Source organism: Diplotaxodon limnothrissa, unplaced genomic scaffold (assembly GCF_057381915.1).
Source record: "Diplotaxodon limnothrissa isolate DT_005_m unplaced genomic scaffold, D_limnothrissa_male_GT1.1 unmapped_scaffold_4, whole genome shotgun sequence".
Lineage (NCBI taxonomy): Eukaryota > Metazoa > Chordata > Actinopteri > Cichliformes > Cichlidae > Diplotaxodon > Diplotaxodon limnothrissa.
The window spans coordinates 2,133,093-2,152,500 of record NW_028188558.1 but is presented as its reverse complement, the minus strand read 5'-3'; the positions used below and the strand labels follow the sequence as shown (position 1 = coordinate 2,152,500).

The window sequence follows — 19,408 nt, the reverse complement described above, 5'->3', positions numbered from 1 at the left end:
CAGGTGCCATTATTAGCTAATACTAATTTGAGATGAATTAGCATTATCCGCTTATGCTAACAATGTTTTTTCTTACTTTTTAACAATACGCCATTAGTGGCTAATTCTAATTTTAGATGAAAAAGGATTAACAGCTAATGCTCATACTGTTTGCTTTGTAAGAATGACAGCAGCTAATGATATGAAGTCTACCGTTATTAACTAATGCTAATTTGATGAGAATTAGCATTATCCGATAATGGTAACTCTTTTCCCCTGCATTATAACAATGTCAGGAGTTAATGCTAAGTAGACTGCCATTAGGGGCTAACTCTAATTAGGGGTGAATAATTATTAGTATTATAATTATAATACTAATACCGTTTTCTCTTTTTCCTTATAACAACTTGAGCAGCTAATGCTAATTTGATGCGAATTAGCATTATATTAGTGAGCAGTTAATGCTAAGTAGGCTGCCATTATTAACTAATACTACGTTGACGTGAATTAGCATTATGCGCTACTGCTAATACTGTTTTCTCTTACTTATTAAAAATGATAGTAGCTAATACTAATACTCTTTTCCGTTGGGTAACAACAAAGTGAGGAATTAATGCTAAGTTGGCTGCTTTTAGCGGCTTATTCTAATTAGGGGTGAATAATTATTAGTAGCAAATGCTAATACCGTTTTCTCTTTCCTTATAACAATATGAGCAGTTAATGCTAATTTGATGTAAATTAGCATTATATTAGTGAGGAGTTAATGCTAAGTAGGCTACCATTAGCAGCTAAAGGTAATTTGAGGTGAATAAGCACTAGTAGCTAATGCCAATACCCTTTTCTCTTGTGTTATAATGATGTGAAACGTTAATATTGTTCTCAAACAACAGAATGAGAATGAAATATTGATTCTAACAGGGCCCATAAACAGCATTAGCTTAGCAGCATTAGCTTATCAGAGTCTCCATCATGGTCACACAAATCCTTAGCGGAGCAAAGTGGCCTACTTAGCAATAGCTGCTGTAGAAAGCAAAGGGAAAACAGTATTAGCATTAGCTGCTAAATGTGCACTTGAGAACAAATCTATTGTGAATTCAGCCGTGAATGTAGTGTTTCCAGTAAGCTTCCATTTCCAAATGTTAGCTGCTCCTGTCTGCCTCTTTGTCACACACACAGACTGAAATGATTCACAGCCTTGTTTCATCCTTCTGTCAGTGTCACTGACTGTCACTGTGACTGTGGACATACAGCATGGGAAACACACACATGGCTGATACTTGTATCTAAAGTTACAAAATGTTGTCTCTGTCCAAATATTACCTAACTGTAAGTCTACTTTTAATGAAACTCTCAACATGACTTATCAGTTATCATTAATGTTCCTGCAAACAGACTCCTTGAAGACCCCCTACATAAATATCCATGTACTATCCAGCTAGACTAGTGTGTCTGTCCCTGAAAATATTCCTGCATGTGTGATTGTTCATGTCTCATCTGCAGGAAACAAACAGGAAGTGAGTGAAAGACACAGGAAATGATTCCAGCTCTTCCTCCTATATCAGACATTCTCTCCATACCTGAGAGTGTCCAGTCTCCAGCCTGGATCCTTCAGTCCAGCCGACAGAAGCTTCATTCCTGAGAGACCTGGATGATTGTAGCTCAGGTCCAGCTCTCTCAGATGGGAGGGGTTGGAGGTCAGAGCTGAGGCCAGAGAAGTACAGCCTTCCTCTGTGATCAGACAGCCTGACAGACTGCAGACACACAAAACAACAATCCATCTGTTATCCATCTCTATAGCAGCATAACTAAGTGATGGTTCAGGGTCACCTGATCCAGCTCTAACTATAAGTTTTATCAAAAAGGAAAGTTTGAAGCTGATCGTCAAAGTAGAGAGGGTGTCTGTCTCCTGAACTCAAACTGGGAGCTGCTTCCACACCCAGTCCAACATAGCCAGGCTTTCTTTGCTGCTTTGACAAAACCTCAAATCCCAGTCAGAGATGGTGAGCATCATCACAGTGATGATCATTTCTCTGTTAACCCAGGCTTTCTGCTTCAGGATCTGTGCACGCTCACAGAACAAGGAGACCTTTAAACATCATTTCACTAAATGGATGGACTGAGCTCAGCCTACAGATGAACTGGATAAATAAAGATTTGACCTCAGTGTTCCTGTCTATTCCTAACATATTCCTAACATGATAGCTGCACTTTAGAGCTCTAAAACTGGAACTGACACATATTTAAACTCCACATGTTACTCAGTACATTCAGTTCTGACACTCGCCCACAGTCCAACAAAGGAAACATGGAGATCACATCAGTTTGTCACCAAAGTCTAATTATTCCAGAGGGCAGTGTTGATACAACTAAAGTTATTTTTAAGCAAAGTTGAGTTTTTTATTGTCGCAGTACTTCATGTCTGAAGTATCACTTAAATGCATTACACGCTGTTGATGGCAGCAAACAAACCACCCAAACAAACAGAGGTGGGAGGCTTGGGCAGACTACGTAGGATCAGCTTGTGGGAGGAGTCAGGATAAAACCAAAGAAAGACAAGCTAACAAACACCACAGTGAAGTGAGTAGCTACAAACTGCAGGCCGATTAGTGTTGTTGAAGAAGTCGGTCTGAGGAACGTTCTTAGGATCAACAAATGACGGCATGTATGAGCCTCCCTCAAGACGCACCATCACAAGAAGAACACATGAGCTGTGGAAAAAGGAGAGACTATGAAAGCCACGGCGTTACAACGTGCACCAGCTGTTGGTCTCTCTGGAGACTACTGGGCGTGGCTGGGTAACCATGGTTACTTGGGAGTTACAGTACATGATATTAATGAAGAGTGGGAGCTGCGTTCTATAGCAAACAATTTGTTATGAGGTAATCAGCTGATCTTAGTTTAACCGGAAGCCCTTCACAATAATTGCAAAGCCTTTATTTTGTACAACTACCATCAGTTCGTCTGTACTGATGGTAACTTAAAGTCACACTAATGTCGTTTAGTTTCTATAGTTTATGTAGTGGAAGTATACTACAGTACCCTGATCACTGATAGGACAGATTTATGTAGATATACACCTTTGTGTTTAACATTACTGCATTATAGTACTGTGATCTTTGTCCTTATATATGGCTATATTAGCTATACTGATGTACGTACATATAACTGGATATGTAACTTATCTATTCATCTTATTTGTCATGTATTTGTATTGTGTACTTCCTTTTTGTAAGAAACCACACACATGATCACAGCCGCAAGAATCAATCAGTGAAAGAATAAAGTGTCTCAAACCAAACCTTAAGCTCTTTATTCCACATGCTGGGATCATTTGGCCTTCAGTGGTGTTCTGGCTGACACACCGGAGTGACCAGAGTGCTAAAGAGTGAATCGGACACACCAGTGTCATCTCTGATATCTCCACTACATTTAATCGTCCTTCAGCTTGTGGCTGCCGTTAGCTGGTCTGCTAGTTAGCTGATTTGCTATTTAGCCGGTGTGCTAGTTAGCTGGTGTGCTAGTTAGCCGGTTCGCTAGTCAGCTGGTGTGCTGACCAGCGAACCAGTAGGTTACAAGATGAGCTTGTCTGTCTGATGAGCCAGCTCTCTCTGTCTTGGTCATTTTGTCCTTGGGCAAAACCTAACCTACCACTACAACTGTAGCTTACCTCCACCAGTGTGTGAATGTGAGAGTGAATGAATACAGGGAGTGCAGAATTATTAGGCAAATGAGTATTTTGTCCACATCATCCTCTTCATGCATGTTGTCTTACTCCAAGCTGTATAGGCTCGAAAGCCTACTACCAATTAAGCATATTAGGTGATGTGCATCTCTGTAATGAGAAGGGGTGTGGTCTAATGACATCAACACCCTATATCAGGTGTGCATAATTATTAGGTAACGTCCTTTCCTTTGGCAAAATGGGTCAAAAGAAGGACTTGACAGGCTCAGAAAAGTCAAAAACAGTGAGATATCTTGCAGAGGGATGCAGCAGTCTCAAAATTGCAAAGCTTCTGAAGCGTGATCATCGAACAATCAAGCGTTTCATTCAAAATAGTCAACAGGGTCGCAAGAAGCGTGTGGAAAAACCAAGGCGCAAAATAACTGCCCATGAACTGAGAAAAGTCAAGCGTGCAGCTGCCAAGATGCCACTTGCCACCAGTTTGGCCATATTTTGGAGCTGCAACATCACTGGAGTGCCCAAGAGCACAAGGTGTGCAATACTCAGAGACATGGCCAAGGTAAGAAAGGCTGAAAGACGACCACCACTGAACAAGACACACAAGCTGAAACGTCAAGACTGGGCCAAGAAATATCTCAGGACTGGTTTTTCTAAGGTTTTATGGACTGATGAAATGAGAGTGAGTCTTGATGGGCCAGATGGATGGGCCCGTGGCTGGATTGGTAAAGGGCAGAGAGCTCCAGTCCCACTCAGACGCCAGCAAGGTGGAGGTGGAGTACTGGTTTGGGCTGGTATCATCAAAGATGAGCTTGTGGGGCCTTTTCGGGTTGAGGATGGAGTCAAGCTCAACTCCCAGTCCTACTGCCAGTTTCTGGAAGACACCTTCTTCAAGCAGTGGTACAGGAAGAAGTCTGCATCCTTCAAGAAAAACATGATTTTCATGCAGGACAATGCTCCATCACACGCGTCCAAGTACTCCACAGCGTGGCTGGCAAGAAAGGGTATAAAAGAAGAAAAACTAATGACATGGCCTCCTTGTTCACCTGATCTGAACCCCATTGAGAACCTGTGGTCCATCATCAAATGTGAGATTTACAAGGAGGGAAAACAGTACACCTCTCTGAACAGTGTCTGGGAGGCTGTGGTTGCTGCTGCACGCAATGTTGATGGTGAACAGATCAAAACACTGACAGAATCCATGGATGGCAGGCTTTTGAGTGTCCTTGCAAAGAAAGGTGGCTATATTGGTCGCTGATTTGTTTTTGTTTTGTTTTTGAATGTCAGAAATGTATATTTGTGAATGTGGAGATGTTATATTGGTGTCACTGGTAAAAATAAATAAATGAAATGGGTATATATTTGTTTTTGTTAAGTTGCCTAATAATTCTGCACAGTAATAGTCACCTGCACACACAGATATCCCCCTAAAATAGCTAAAACTAAAAACAAACTAAAAACTACTTCCAAAAACATTCAGCTTTGATATTAATGAGTTTTTTGGGTTCATTGAGAACATGGTTGTTGTTCAATAATAAAATTATTCCTCAAAAATACAACTTGCCTAATAATTCTGCACTCCCTGTAGTGGGATTGTAAAGGGTCTTTGAGGGTCTCGAAAAGCGCTATATAAATGCAATCCATTATTATTATTAAGAGCATCTTTAGGCCTGACTGTGCTCATCCTTCCTCCAACCTCTCCTTACCAAAGATAACAACTACATCAGTATTAGCTCAATAACAATTTCTGCAATTCAATTGTGGACATTCATTTTTAAACCTTGTGTAAAACGATAAAACCTCAAAGTCTGAGCATTATTCTTTGTGCAAACAGCTCTTGCAGGTTCCCCCGGACTTAGGTTATTTTTATTATTTAATTACTTTCCTTTAAGCAGCTGTTCAGGCTACTAAACTCATCCCAGAAATAACAAGTGACACCATTAATAGTAGAGGTGGGAATCACCATACAACTCGCGATACGATATTATCACAATACTTAACGCACGATACGATATTATTGCGATTTTTTAAAATATTTTGCGATATTTAAATTCTGCACATAAAGGTAAACTTTATCAATATTCATTTTATCTAATATCAAAGTCTCACACTCAGTCTTTCTCTCATTTCAGTCAGTTTTATTGTTGACAAACTGAACGGTTTGTATTACAGTCTAGTCCAACTTAACTGAATGCAACCATCTGGTACAATTATAGCTATTCTGAACTATGCAATTTATGAAAACTATGCAGCCCCTTCAGCAACTGAAGAATTTGAAAGTAAATTTAAAAAAATATATAATTTTACATTAAATAAAAAAGTTTCAAACTTAATTAAAATTAAACATGTCTTAAATTAAAATAAGTAAACTGTCATGTTTATTGCTGCCAAAAAAAAAGTTAAACACATTTGGACAGTGAAGGAATGTCAGGATTGTTGCTCAGAAAAAGGATCAACATGCTCTGAAGTCAACATGCTCTGACTCCAGAGCATGTTGACTTCAGAGAAAAAATTGTTTGTAACAAAATATCGATTTCTGCTGTCCCTGTATCGATACATTATTAGCAAACAAAATATCACGATACTACACAGTATCGATTTTTTCCCCCACCCCTAATTAATAGTGGAGCTAACTTTAACAGGTGAAACTGATTTGACCTATAAGGCTACTGCAGTTACTTCTTATCAGGTTTAGTAGGGAAGACATCTGGATGAGGTAGTTAGTAGTATGTAGTTAGTACCGGGCGACTCCCCTCCCCCACATCGGCACCAGAACCCTGTATTATCTACAGGGTAAGACTGCCTGTTTTATCAAACTATGGCCATTACTACTGTGATCATTTGCAGCCCAGTGTGCCGCTCTCTCTGCTGGGATGAACCACTGGAGCTCACCCAGTCATCCCTTTCTTTCTCTCAAGAAGAAGTGAAATAAATATATTTATTATGTTACGAGTCTAATATTCTTTAAATCAAACTGTAATGAATAAATCAAGCAAGAAGATTTGGTGGCTCCACGTGTTGTAGAAGAAAAGATAAACATCTCATTTTGAGAAATCAGCCTTTAAAATTAAGTACTGTGAATAAAAAACAAACAGCGAGCCAATCAGCAGTCGCCAATATCCTCCTAATTTCATTCACAAAGAAATCAAATATATATATTATGGGCCCAAAGGAGCCTAAATCTTTAAATTAGGCAGTGCATGAAGTATTTTTTTAAATAAACAAAGACATGACTATAACAACTTTTAGTAATTCAGAGTCCAATTATCCACTCAAATGTAAATAAAAGTTCACTTGACAGCTGTAAAAGTTACCTGTTTATACAATAATATAAATCACATTTCAAATGATCATCTGTGGAAAAGTTTGAATCCTGACCTGAGAGTTTCCACTGCACACTGTGAACTCTTTAGTCCAGCGGACAGAAGCTTCACTCCTGAATCCTGCAGGTCAGAGTTACTCAGGTCCAGCTCTCTCAGACTGGAGGACTGGGAGCTGAGGACTGAGGACAGAGCTTCACAGCTTCTCTCTGACAGGTTACAGCCACTCAGTCTGAAAAATAAAAGACAATCTATAAAACAAGTACTCATGTAGAGTTTGTTAATACATTTCACAACATTAAATGTTGACTTTCTATTTTTAAAGGAAACATAAACATACTAAGATACAACATCATATGTATGAACTTTAATTAATAATTCTAAAAACTAAATGTTTTCTGATCTGACCTCAGAGTATTCAGTTTACAGTTTAAACGTTGTAGTCCAGCAGACAGAAGCTTCACTCCTGAATCCTGTAGCATTCTGATACTCAGGTCCAGCTCTGTCAGACTAGAGGACTGCGAGCTGAGAACTGAGGACAGAGCTTCACAGTTTTCCTCTGAGAGTTCACAGATGTTAAGTCTGAAGATAAAAACATGAATAAAGATTGTTGTTAAAGTGTAATCAGGGTGCAATAGCTTATTGTCTTGTGCTGAGCAGGTTAGTAAAACTTCTGTTTAACTTTGAAATGAATAAAAATGCTATGAAACAAGGATAACTGGATAAAGACATAAACAAAAACAAACATCAAACACATAAACAAACAGAACTAAACAGAATACAAATTGATCTGACCTCAGAACATTCAGTTTGGCATGTGGACTCTCCACTGCAGCAGACAGAAGCTTTACTGCTGAAGCCTTCAGGCTGTTGGTACTCAGGTCCAGCTCTCTCAGACTACAGGACTGGGAGCTGACCACTGACAACAAATTTTCACAGCCTCTCTCTGAGACGTTACAGCTGCTCAGTCTGTGAGAGAAAGGAAAAAAACAAAAACAAAAAAAAAACAAACAATATATGTGATCAAATTAAATTTGTTTATATGTTGAACCCTTTTTTTTTAAAATTTATTTAAACCCATGAGACTATGAGTGCTACCAGTCCAGTGCACACGATTGGTACCTTGATGGAACCTTGCTCAGGGGTACCACAAGGTAACTATTCGGTGGATTCGACCCCTGACCTTATGATCATGGGGCGACCACTCTGCCTACTGAGCTAATAATTCTGTGTACACTGTCATACAATATTAACTAAAACAATTATTTTAGAAAATTTTAGTAATTCAATAATCATGCTCATTACCTGTGTATTGTGAATAACACTTGATTTTAAACACTAGCTGTATAAAACTCTTCCTGTTAAAGGTGTGTATAAAGGAAATGAGCTGAAATCCTGTCTTCCTTCTCTCAACCCAACCGGTCGCATCAGATGGCCCCACCCCTCCCTGAGCCTGGTTCTGCTGGAGGTTTCTTCCTGTTAAAAGGGAGTTTTTCCTTCCCACTGTCGCCAAAGTGCTTGCTCATAGGGGGTCATATGATTGTTGGGTTTTTCTCTGTATCTATGAAGTGCCTTGAGGCGACTTTTGTTGTGATTTGGTGCTATATAAATAAAATTGAATTAAATTGAAAATGCAGACTTCATGGAGAATGTTTGCTGTCAGGATATATCAAAGACAAAGCAGAGATCCATCCAGTCTCTTCCACTAAGCCCACAGAGGGACAGACAACCACTCTCACTCACACCTGCATGAAGTTTAGATCAGCAGGTAATCTAACTGCATGTCTGTGGACAGTGGGAGGAAACTGTAGAGGACCCAGAGAGTAATTCTGTGATAACACTGGTTATGGAAGCCTTACAGTTACATATGGTTACTGACAACAAACACGACCTTAGAGGCAATTTCAGTAATGAAGACCGAGTTTCTCCCTCCATACAGGATGAAAACATGACAGCACAGCAGAGATTTATATTTAAAAAGGGAGGGTGTGCACTGAAAGTGAGATACAAACTTGAACTTAAATTATGAACATCAGAAAAAGATGTAGGTGAAGTCTGGCAGGTGAAGTTTGTGCTTTAGAATAAAACAACCAAACTCCTGGAGTTGGAGACAAATGAACAAGCTGAGGATAATAAACCTGTCAGAGGGGCTGAAGCATCAGAGCTCATGTTCTTATAGGCTGGGTCTGGATTGTCCTTTGATAAGAGTTACAGAACAAAGTGTGTTTTAGAAATGCTGGAGTGAAACATTAAAACTACCATATATTTACCGAGTGACTGATGATCATTTAATTTACTATTTTAAAAAAATGTTACAGTGCTCTTTGAACTCAGCATTTCTGATTTATTTCCCATGATTTTAACAATGAAGCGATGACAACATGTTTACTCACAGAGCTTTGTTGGAGGCTTTGACCACTGGCAGCATTCTCAGAAGAGCCTCCTCTGAAGCAGAGTATTTCTTGAAGTCAAACTCATCCAGATCTTCTTCTGATGACAGTAAGATGAAGGTCAGAGCTGAGCACTGAGCAGGAGACAGTTCATCTGTGGAGAGACTTCCTGATCTCAGGGACTGTTGGATCTCCTCCACTAGAGAACGATCATTCAGTTCATTCAGACAGTGGATCAGATTGATGCTTTTCTCTGCAGACAGATTCTTACTGAGCTTCTCCTTGATGTACTGGACTGTTTCCTGATTGGTCTGTGAGCTACTTCCTGTCTGTGTCATCAGGGCTCGTAGGAGAGTCTGATTGGTCTGCAGGGAAAGACCCAGGAGGAAGCGGAGGAACAAGTCCAGGTGTCCATTTGGACTCTGTAAGGCCTTGTTCACAGCACTCTGGTGGAGAGATTGAAGTTTTGGTTTGTTAAATAATTTAGATTTCTTGGAGGTTGTTTGTTGTTGTTCCAGCAGATTGAGTCCAGAGTTGATGAAGGTCAGATGGACATGAAGAGCAGCCAGAAACTCCTGAACACTCAGATGGATGAAGCAGAACACCTTGTCCTGGTACAGTCCTCTCTCCTCTTTAAAGATCTGTGTGAACACTCCTGAGTACACTGAGGCTGCTCTGATATCGATGCCACACTCTGTCAGGTCTGATTCATAGAAGATCAGGTTTCCTTTCTGCAGCTGATCAAAAGCCAGTTTTCCCAGAGACTCCATCATCTTCCTGCTCTCAGGACTCCAGTGTGGATCTGTCTCAGCTCCTCCATCATACTTGACCTTCTTCACTTTGGCCTGAACCACCAGGAAGTGGATGTACATCTCAGTCAGGGTGTTGGGCAGCTGTCCTCCCTCTCTGGTTTCCAGCACATCCTCCAGAACTGTAGCAGTGATCCAGCAGAAGACTGGGATGTGACACATGATGTGGAGGCTTCGTGATGTCTTGATGTGGGAGATGATCCTGCTGGCCTGCTCCTCATCTCTGAATCTCTTCCTGAAGTACTCCTCCTTCTGTGGGTCAGTGAACCCTCTGACCTCTGTCACCATGCCAACACAGTCAGGAGGGATCTGATTGGCTGCTGCAGGTCGTGTGGTTATCCAGAGGCGAGCAGAGGGAAGCAGTTTCCCCCTGATGAGGTTTATCAGCAGCACATCCACTGAGGTGGACTTTCTAGGGTCAGTTAGGATTGTAGTTTTGTGGAAGTCCAGAGGACCTCGACACTCATCCAGACCATCAAAGATGAACACAACCTGGAAGTCTTCAAAGCTGCAGATTCCTGCTTCTTTGGTTTCAGTAAAGAAGTGATGAACAAGTCCCACCAAGCTGAACTTTCCCTCTTTCAGCACATTCAGCTCTCTGAAAGTGAATGGAAATATGAACTGGATGTCCTGGTTGGCTTTGTCTTCAGCCCAGTCCAGGCTGTATTTCTGTGTTAAGACTGTTTTCCCAATGCCAGCCACTCCCTTTGTCAGCACTGTTCTGATTGGTTCATCTCTTCCAGGTGAGGCTTTAAAGATGTCTTCTTGTCTGATTGTTGTTTCTGGTCTGTCTGGTTTCCTGGATGCTGTTTCAATCTGTCTGACCTCATGTTCATCATTGACCTCTGCAGTCCCTCCCTCTGTGATGTAGAGCTCTGTGTAGATCTGATTCAGGAGGGTTGGGTTTCCTGCTTTAGCGATGCCCTCAAACACACACTGGAACTTCTTCTTCAGGGTGGATTTAAGGTTACGATGACAAACAGCAGCTGGAAGTTCTGAATAATAATAATAAAAATACAACTTTAACAATCATATTTTACAAAATGCTGATGACAATTTCTGACCCACTGAAAAATGACTGAACACACTGGTGTCACAAGTCTCTCATTTATCCAGCAGCTTAAATCTTTAGATAAATCCTCTTACGTCTCTGCAGACGGTCAGCCAGCTCCTCCTGCTTCATTCTCCTCAGGAAGTCCACTGTGATCTTCACAAATGCCTCTCTGCTGTTTCTCCTCTGCTCATCATCCTCCCTCTGAAACTCCAAGCACTGGGGCTTATTTGGATTCAGAGCCTTCTGGATCTTCTTCAGCTCGTTCTTCACAAAAGTGATGATGTTGTCCTCCAGCAGCTGGAACAGAATACTTTATGAATGACCCACCACTCTGAACTTTAGTCCACACAACATCCACTTCTTTACGATCAAGGGGCATATCATCCGCGAACTCTTTACCAATTATAGGTTTGACTTTATCTGATTAACTGAGACTTTGTCCACAACTCCGTGATCCCAAAGCGTTGATTCTGTTCATATGAATGCAGCGATTTCAGTGGGAGAAACATTTCACTGGTGTTCAGAGCTGAACTACCAACAGGTTGATGATCAAAGCCAGAAACTTGGAGATGTTTCAGGTGACTGAGTTGATCGTACAGACAACTGGTCTTAAAGGTTCACTCTGTTTACGCATACAGATCAGTATTTAAGGTTTGACTCTCATCATCCACTGGGGCACAAACTGGGCGTCATCAGGACACTACAACACAGAACAAACACCATCCCCACAGACACAGCAGCCAGCGAAGCAGAAGAACTTCACATCAAGAAGGTCCTGAGTAAATGTGAACGCTGGTTTGAGGGCGGAGTCAAGGAGGCCATTTATGTGAAAAGGAAAGACCATCTCTGAATGGAGGAGGGGCCCAAGGGTACAACTGTCACCATCTTACATGCTGTGATTGCAGCCATTCCCCAGCTCTCTGTGAACTGGACTCATGACCATTGATCAACAACCATTGATCAATGGTCCTGACAATATGCGTACCAATGATCAATGAACTGACCTCCCAGCCCATTGTTCCTTCAGTGGGCTGGTTTCAGTCATACAAATGTCCTGTTTATAAGATTGAAACCTGCAGTCAGCTGAGACTGAAGAAGTCACCTGATGATGATGAAACGTTTCTCCCACTGAAAACATCCAGATGAACAGAATCAAGCTTTTTGGGATTTACGTACCTGGATGATTGAGCATCAAGACACAACTCTGTGACTTTTCTCAGATGAATAAATCCTCTCCTCCAGCTTTGTTTACATCTACCAGCCATGGGGCGCTGCCCAGGGAAATAATCTATGTGAGAGGTGGAAAGTCATACAGGTGTCTGCTCCTGCCTTCAGTTATTTTATCTACTGTGTGTCAACTGGCTGAACCTACTGCAACTGTCTACTGTCTCCCTAAACTCAACAATGACTTAGTGATCTATCCATTCTCTGACCAAAGACATCCTGCTGCAGGAGGTTAACATAGCAGCCAATGATGATCCCACTCACTGTGAACAACACATTTGGACCTGATTTGCTGCTCTGGTTTACACGTGAACTTCCACTGCTGCTGTCACCAACTTGAGAGGCTCTACAGAAAAACTGGACTTGTCCATAAAAATCATAAACTACATTACAAGGACAGCATTGCTCAATCAACTCTAATTACTACTGACATGTTATCTCTTCTAACTAAGGTACAGACACTCAAACTTGCTGCTTTCAGTGAGAAGTCAAATGTCTGAATATGAGCTGGAAGCTGCTGAGAGTCCTCCTCCTTCCCATGGGGTTTACTTTCTCTACTACTTTCAATATAAACACGCCCCTTTCATGCACCTGCAGAGGGCCACCAGCAGATGGAGCTGTCTTAAACAAATCCACTTGGATAGTTAGCTGTAGATGACTTTATCAGTATGATTGTAGGATTTTGAGTTATTCTTTAGATTTATTTCAACTCTTATATTGTGCACAAGTGTTGAGCGACCCATAATTTCTCTGTACTTTTCATAAGAGCAGCCAGACTTTCAGCTAGTTTTTCTTTGCTCTGCAGGTTTTATGAAGGTGTGTCAAAGTTGTTCTTTGGACATTAGCTGCTTATTAAATCATTTTCAGTCCTCGTACAGAAACACTCTTCAAGCTAAATCCAAGTGTGTTAGACCAGAGTTAACCTGATAGATATGTGTGGGTGTGTAACTCTTAGAAGCTGATTGGCTGCTTTTTATGGGGGCTGGGTCTTTGGAAAGTGTTTTAGTAACACACCCTGAACTGCACACTTTAACAAACAACATGAGATTTTAACAGTAATGTAAAACTCATGTGATTCACTGTTATTAAGCACAAACACATCTATGGCCCTGTTTCCATTAGTAGCTGCTCAGATCGACTCACCACAGGTCACCACGACTGGACTGGATCCACTGGTTTCCATTACAGTTGAGGACCACCTAATGTGGTCGTCTCAATACAGCCGAGTGTCGACTAACATCATTAGTAAGTGCTAATGCTGCTAATTTCCATCATATTTGTCATTTATTGCTCAAAGTTATTGAAGAAACAGTTATTCAGCTTCATTCCCACTGATCTCGACTACAAACTGTTTCACTTTGGTTTCTGTTTAAAGCCTCGATGTTTAAAACGTTTCCCTGTGATCACATTTGCACCGTCTGATTTCAAAGTTTGTTTCTTTTGGTCATTTAGTCCACAGAGTCCTTGGTGTTCTGAAAGGGACCTATAAATAAATGCATTATTATTAATATTAATAATAAAGTAGTTGTTGTACATGTACAGACCATAAATATGGAGTCCAGCTGTGTTTGATGCTGCTGGGCAGACTGACCACTGGGAACCTCTGAGCTCTGCTGCTCCACTCTGTGGAGGAACCATGAAGGATTAGATCAACACAGGATAAAGATCCAGGAGTTTCTGCTCAAATAACTTCATCTGAATCAAGTCTGTCAAGTTTTAGACTCTCAGATTCTGAAGATATATTTTCTGTTTTCTATGAACTTTCTTTCATCAGTGATGGAAGTGATGATGCTGCAGAAGCTCAGAGGAAACTTTGAGAAAACTGTGATGAACCATCAACTAATGCTCTCAGGAGGCCAAAGGTCCCTGAATGTAACTGTGCAGTAGATTCATCGAGTGTTTGAAACCTGACCACTTCCATATGTTTTCATTCTAACACAAGAAGTCCTTTTCTCATTGCTTTGATTTGAGTTTTCATTTGAGTTTTCCGAGTCTCGTATTTGGAGTCGAGTCTAATCAATGATCTGACAGAAGAACATTAAAAAGGATTTACCAGTGCTGTCAAAATTAACATGTAGGGTTAGGGTTCATCTGTTATCATGATTAACATGATAAAAACCTTTAACACGACACATCTGGAGAGCAGAACGACTCAAAATCCCTGAAATGTTTCTATCAACGCACTTCGAGCAGTTTGTCCGAGTAGAGTTACCTTTGCACACGTGCAGATGTGCAGCACATCTGTTAGTGACGGAAGCTGAACCAATCAGCTCAATATGGAAGATGACAAACACACACTGACCTCCCGATGGAAAGTTTGAGTATTAAAAAAATAACAAGACGGACCAGCCGACCAACATGAAGGATTCTGCACATCGTGACAGAAGGAATTTTCTTTTCACCGAAGCACTTCCAGCTTAAAATATCACAACAATGCAAAGCACCGATGCCAAGTGGACAAACTGCAGACCTGTTAGTGTTGTTAATAACATAGTTTTGGTTCCTCGTGTCAAAGACTTGAAGAAGAGTGACAGAGAGTGTTAGACTGCTGCAGGATCAGTGCCACCTCCACAGACCTGTGAAGAAAATGATTGTTTGACAGATGGGCTCAGATTCAGGATCAGCTGAGGAGTTTGTGCTGACAGAATCCTGCAGGTACAGAGCAGAGCCCATCATTAGCATGCAGGACTGTCCCTGGGGGGGTCGGCTCATTCAGGAGGTTAATCAATGTTTGCATGTTCAATAAACATGTTAAGTGTGTAAATTTGCCCTTTTCTCTCGAGTCTGTTTGCTCATGAAATGAACTTTGATTCGTTTACATTAAAAATGATGTTTAATGGTGATTAATCCAAATGAATCCACAGTAACCCTGTGATGAGTCTGATTAAACATTTTCATTAACAGCAGTAATATAGATTATATATTATTATATATTAGTGCACACTTAGCTTTTAGTATATATGTTTGTTACAAAGTTGTATTTACAGCAGAGAAGCTGAGTTAAAGACTGAAAACTATTCAAAGTCTCTTTGAATTGAAGCGTTTAACATTCTTTGTGTTTATTCTGCATTGACTTCATTATATGGTGTAAACGTCTGTTACAGGCTTAAATATAAAGTTGGAAAAATGTAACTGCAGCTATTGATCAAGTAATTGTGATTAATCAGGATTAATGACAGAAGATTGTGTCATTAATTAGTCATGTTTTAATCTACTGACAGCACTAGTGTTCACTCTGGTGCCTCCAACTGTTTTACGCCCTTTCAACACCTTCGTGGTCAAAAGTGTACACGCACAAAATCTACAATAAAACCCTCACGCAGCAATAGGACAGACACACAATCCATTTATCTCTGTGTCTCAAACACACACACGTGTATTCAAAGCCTCGATTTGTTCATATTTCATCTGTTGTGTTTTTATCTTCAGCGTTTTCAGTGTTGCTGCATTTACACCAAAAATGTTTCCATTGATGAATCAGATTGATTTGAATGTGTTTCATCCATACAAATCCCTCCCTGGTGGTCACATGACTCTATAACATAACAGGAGTCATGTGACAAGAGTTTCATGCTGTAAAATGTCAAAATGGTTGAATGTGGTGGAGTAAAAATGTGAGATGTCAACTACTTTTCTTCAATATGAAATGTTTGCAGGGCCTGACAGGAAGTGGACGGACGCTCTGATCACTTCCTGTTTGCTGAAGTGGGTTTTCAGTTGTTTAGAAACCAAAGGCTTGTTTTAAAAGACAGTTTAAATGGGACTGAGGGAACGACGTGTTTGTAGTTTATATCCAACAACATCGAGCAGTTTAATCAAAGAGTTCATGTTGCTAACAGCTCACCTCTCTGCAGCAGACACAGGCTGGACTTTAAAATAAATGGGAAGAACTTTAGACCGGTCACTCTGTAAGGACACAGAGCTGGGTGGAGGTCCAGGCTGGTTCCTGTGAATAATGATGCAGCAGTGATGTGAGTGCTGAGCTGTGACATGGAGAAGAGTCATGGACAGTTAGAGATGGTCATCTCACCTCTGAGCTTTGGTCTGGCTCTCATGTTCCCCACACAGAGTGCTTTTAGAGGGAGGGACTCCCTCCTCTCTGTCCTCACACTGATCCATGCTGCTCAATTCAGCTCACACACACTTTCTACCTGCAGAGGAAACACAAATCATTCATGTGCACATCAGCTGAAATCCTCCTTTCATCATGTGTGCTGTCCAAATATCAGCTGCTTCTTTCCTGCTTCATCTCAGTGTCAGCTGGATGCAGTCAGACAGCAGTGTGAGGCAGAGGAAGCTGCCATCAGCTGCTCTGCTATCAGTCCACTAGATGGAGCCTGAAGCACACACGATGCATTCACTGACACACACTGATTCACTGTGACTGGGAGCTTCAGTCAGTCCAACACGTGTGAACAACATTTTAAACATTTCAGCTGATCCAGGATTCAAAGAGGATCAGCAGAGTTAAAGCTTCACACTAATTCTTGCTGCTGAGTTTGCAGAGAACTGCACACACACTGATTCACTGCTAATGAGAAGCTTCTTCCATCCAGTAATTCATCATCCATCAGCTCTGCTGCTGCTCTCAGTCCTGGACTCTGATCACACACTAAAAGCAGCTTTTTAACTCGTGTCTGTAAGAACTCTTAGTGTTAGCTTAGTGTTAGCTTAGCTTTAGCTTAGTGTTAGCTTAGTGTTAGCTTAGCGTTAGCTTAGCGTTAGCTTAGTGTTAGCTTAGCGTTAGCTTAGCGTTAGCTTAGTGTTAGCATGCTGTGTGCTAGCTTAGCGTCAGAGCTCTGCAGGTGTCTCGTGTGTAAATATTAATCACAGTGACAGTAAAGGAGGTAAAGGGCTGTGACGTCATCACGTACGCTGCGTCCTCTGTGGGCTCTGAGTGAACTCAAAGTACAAACTACAAGTACACAAACACGAACGTAGCTCAGAGTGGCGGACACACTCGGCCTCGTTGGTCCAGCTGTGAGTCCGTTACCGTGAACTATGGAGCGGCAGATTTGTGCTGAACTAAGCTGCACACAGCTGATGTTAGCCAGGAAACATTACACACTGACTTTAATGGAGAGACCGGAAATACAAACACACACAGTTTGTTGTGTGAAGAAATCAAACACGAGCTGAACAAACAGTAAAGTTCCTAAAGACAAACTGTTAAAGGAGGAAACAAAGCAAACTTACAGTTTATTCACACACCAACAACAAGCTCCACTCCACACCTGGACACTAAACACGGACACACAGGTGAGCTGCTTCCTGGAAGGAGGCGGGGCTCCACCTGAAACTCAGCACAGGTGGGAGGGGCTCAGCTCTGTGTGTGCTGATGTGTTAACTTTAAAAATATGCCGTCTGACTGCTCAGACTGAGTCAGAGTAAAGTTCACATGCTGACGTGTGGAGACATGAAACCTTGTTGTAGCTGCAGGTGTGAACACACTGATCCCAGATCAGCTCTGCTGTATTTGTAACATGAACATTTCTGCTGCAAAGCTTCAAATGTTCAGCATGTTTCTCTGTTTCCAGTCTATAGATCCAGTCACACTTTCTACCTTCACCTGTGCAGTAAAGACTGAGAGCAGAGCTGAAAGCAAGCGTCCAATCAGTGAGCAGCATCAACACCTGAGCTTCATTCAGACTCTGTTATTGAAGATGTTGTTGGTACAAAGTTCACCTGCTGCTCACATGAATCCATGAAAGATTTATTTCACTGAATGTTTCTTCAAAGCTCATTTCAACCTGTTGAAGTCATGAATGAAAGTGCAGACTGAGAGTGGATCACATGATGTTTGAGGTGTGTCATGTGACATGTTCAGTATTGTCACACATGTCTAGATTGTCCCTGATATCATAACTGCTCAAACACTGATGATTATATTTGAAGAATTATTCCTGATGGCAGCAAAGTTTGAATGGAGCTCTCTGTCTGTGCTGATTTGTCGCCCTCTGGAGGTCAAAGCACAAACTGCATGATGTCACTGTAACCACCACAGAGACAGGAAGTGTTTTTATGACTGAAACACTGAAATGATGCTAACGGCTGTCGTTAGGCTCACTGACAGCAGTGCTGATGTGTTCATGTCAAACACTGGCTCAGGTCAGACTCCTTCATCCTTCTCCAGCGTGAGGCCGCCCTCAGACCCACAGGAGCTCTGACCTTTGACCTCCTGACCCTAACCATTTTAGTCTTGTTGCATCTTTAAATGCAAATCCATCCAAACTGTAGCCGAGCAAAAGAAGCTGGAAGCTGTTCTATGAATGATGTTGTTGAAGGAGCTTGGAAAGAAAAGCGTCTGGACTTCTTTAAGTTGCTTGAAGAGGGACATGGACGTCTTAACGCCCACTCACATCCTGGGACATTTGATCACAGGAAATCACATGATAGGGTGGGGCTAGATCTCACAATGGGTTCACCCAAAACCTTGGCTGATTGAGACCCACACCCGTTCTCACACCGTGGCTCGTGTGATTAGGTAGAGGATCAACAGGGGCTCCGTGTCCCTGAATTTAAACTGAATCTAAACACACCGTGCACAATGCCAAGTTAGATAAGGGTTAAAAGAACAAGATAAGAATAAATAAAAAGATAAAATAAGGATAAAAAATAACTTAAAAAAATAAAATAAAAAGATAAATAACTGCAAATAAGTACAAATAAGTAACTGAAGACACGTGTGGTCTGCAGATGTCGATGTACATGGATGTACATGGAGTTTAATGTGCAAAATGAACTTAGTGTGCAAAGTGACCTGATGTGCAAACTGCAGTTTGAGGTCGGTCAGCTGTTCAGGAGTCTGATAGCAGTGGGGAAGATGGAGTTGTTGAGTCTGGATGTTCTACATTTCACACTTCTGAACCTTCGTCTCGAGGGCAGAGGTGTGTCTCTCCTCTGGACTCTGTGATGGTAGCTGCTCTGCAGAGAGGGCAGCGGGGTCCTGATGA

General features: G+C 41.4%; 1 protein-coding gene across 7 annotated transcripts in view; it reads right to left on the bottom strand.

Moving 5' to 3' along the window:
• The window catches only part of LOC146606877 (protein NLRC3-like), a 563,637-nt gene extending 546,852 nt beyond the window's left edge, over positions 1-16,785 (bottom strand). The window contains exons 1-7 of one of the 7 annotated variants that reach the window (XM_085349330.1): positions 16,486-16,785; positions 16,300-16,401; positions 14,000-14,078; positions 11,324-11,528; positions 9,372-11,172; positions 7,387-7,560; positions 7,037-7,210 (exon numbers count right to left, since the gene is read on the bottom strand). In XM_085349330.1, the coding sequence (XP_085205456.1) occupies positions 7,037-7,210; positions 7,387-7,560; positions 9,372-11,172; positions 11,324-11,528; positions 14,000-14,078; positions 16,300-16,401; positions 16,486-16,574 (2,624 nt within the window). In that variant the 5' untranslated portion in view covers positions 16,575-16,785. Of the gene's footprint in view, positions 1-899; positions 1,731-7,036; positions 7,211-7,386; positions 7,561-9,371; positions 11,173-11,323; positions 11,529-13,999; positions 14,079-16,299; positions 16,402-16,485 lie in introns of those variants that run through there. The other 6 variants (XM_085349335.1, XM_085349332.1, XM_085349331.1 and 3 more) reach the window with 6 other exon arrangements.
• Between the last annotated feature and the right edge of the window lie 2,623 nt (positions 16,786-19,408).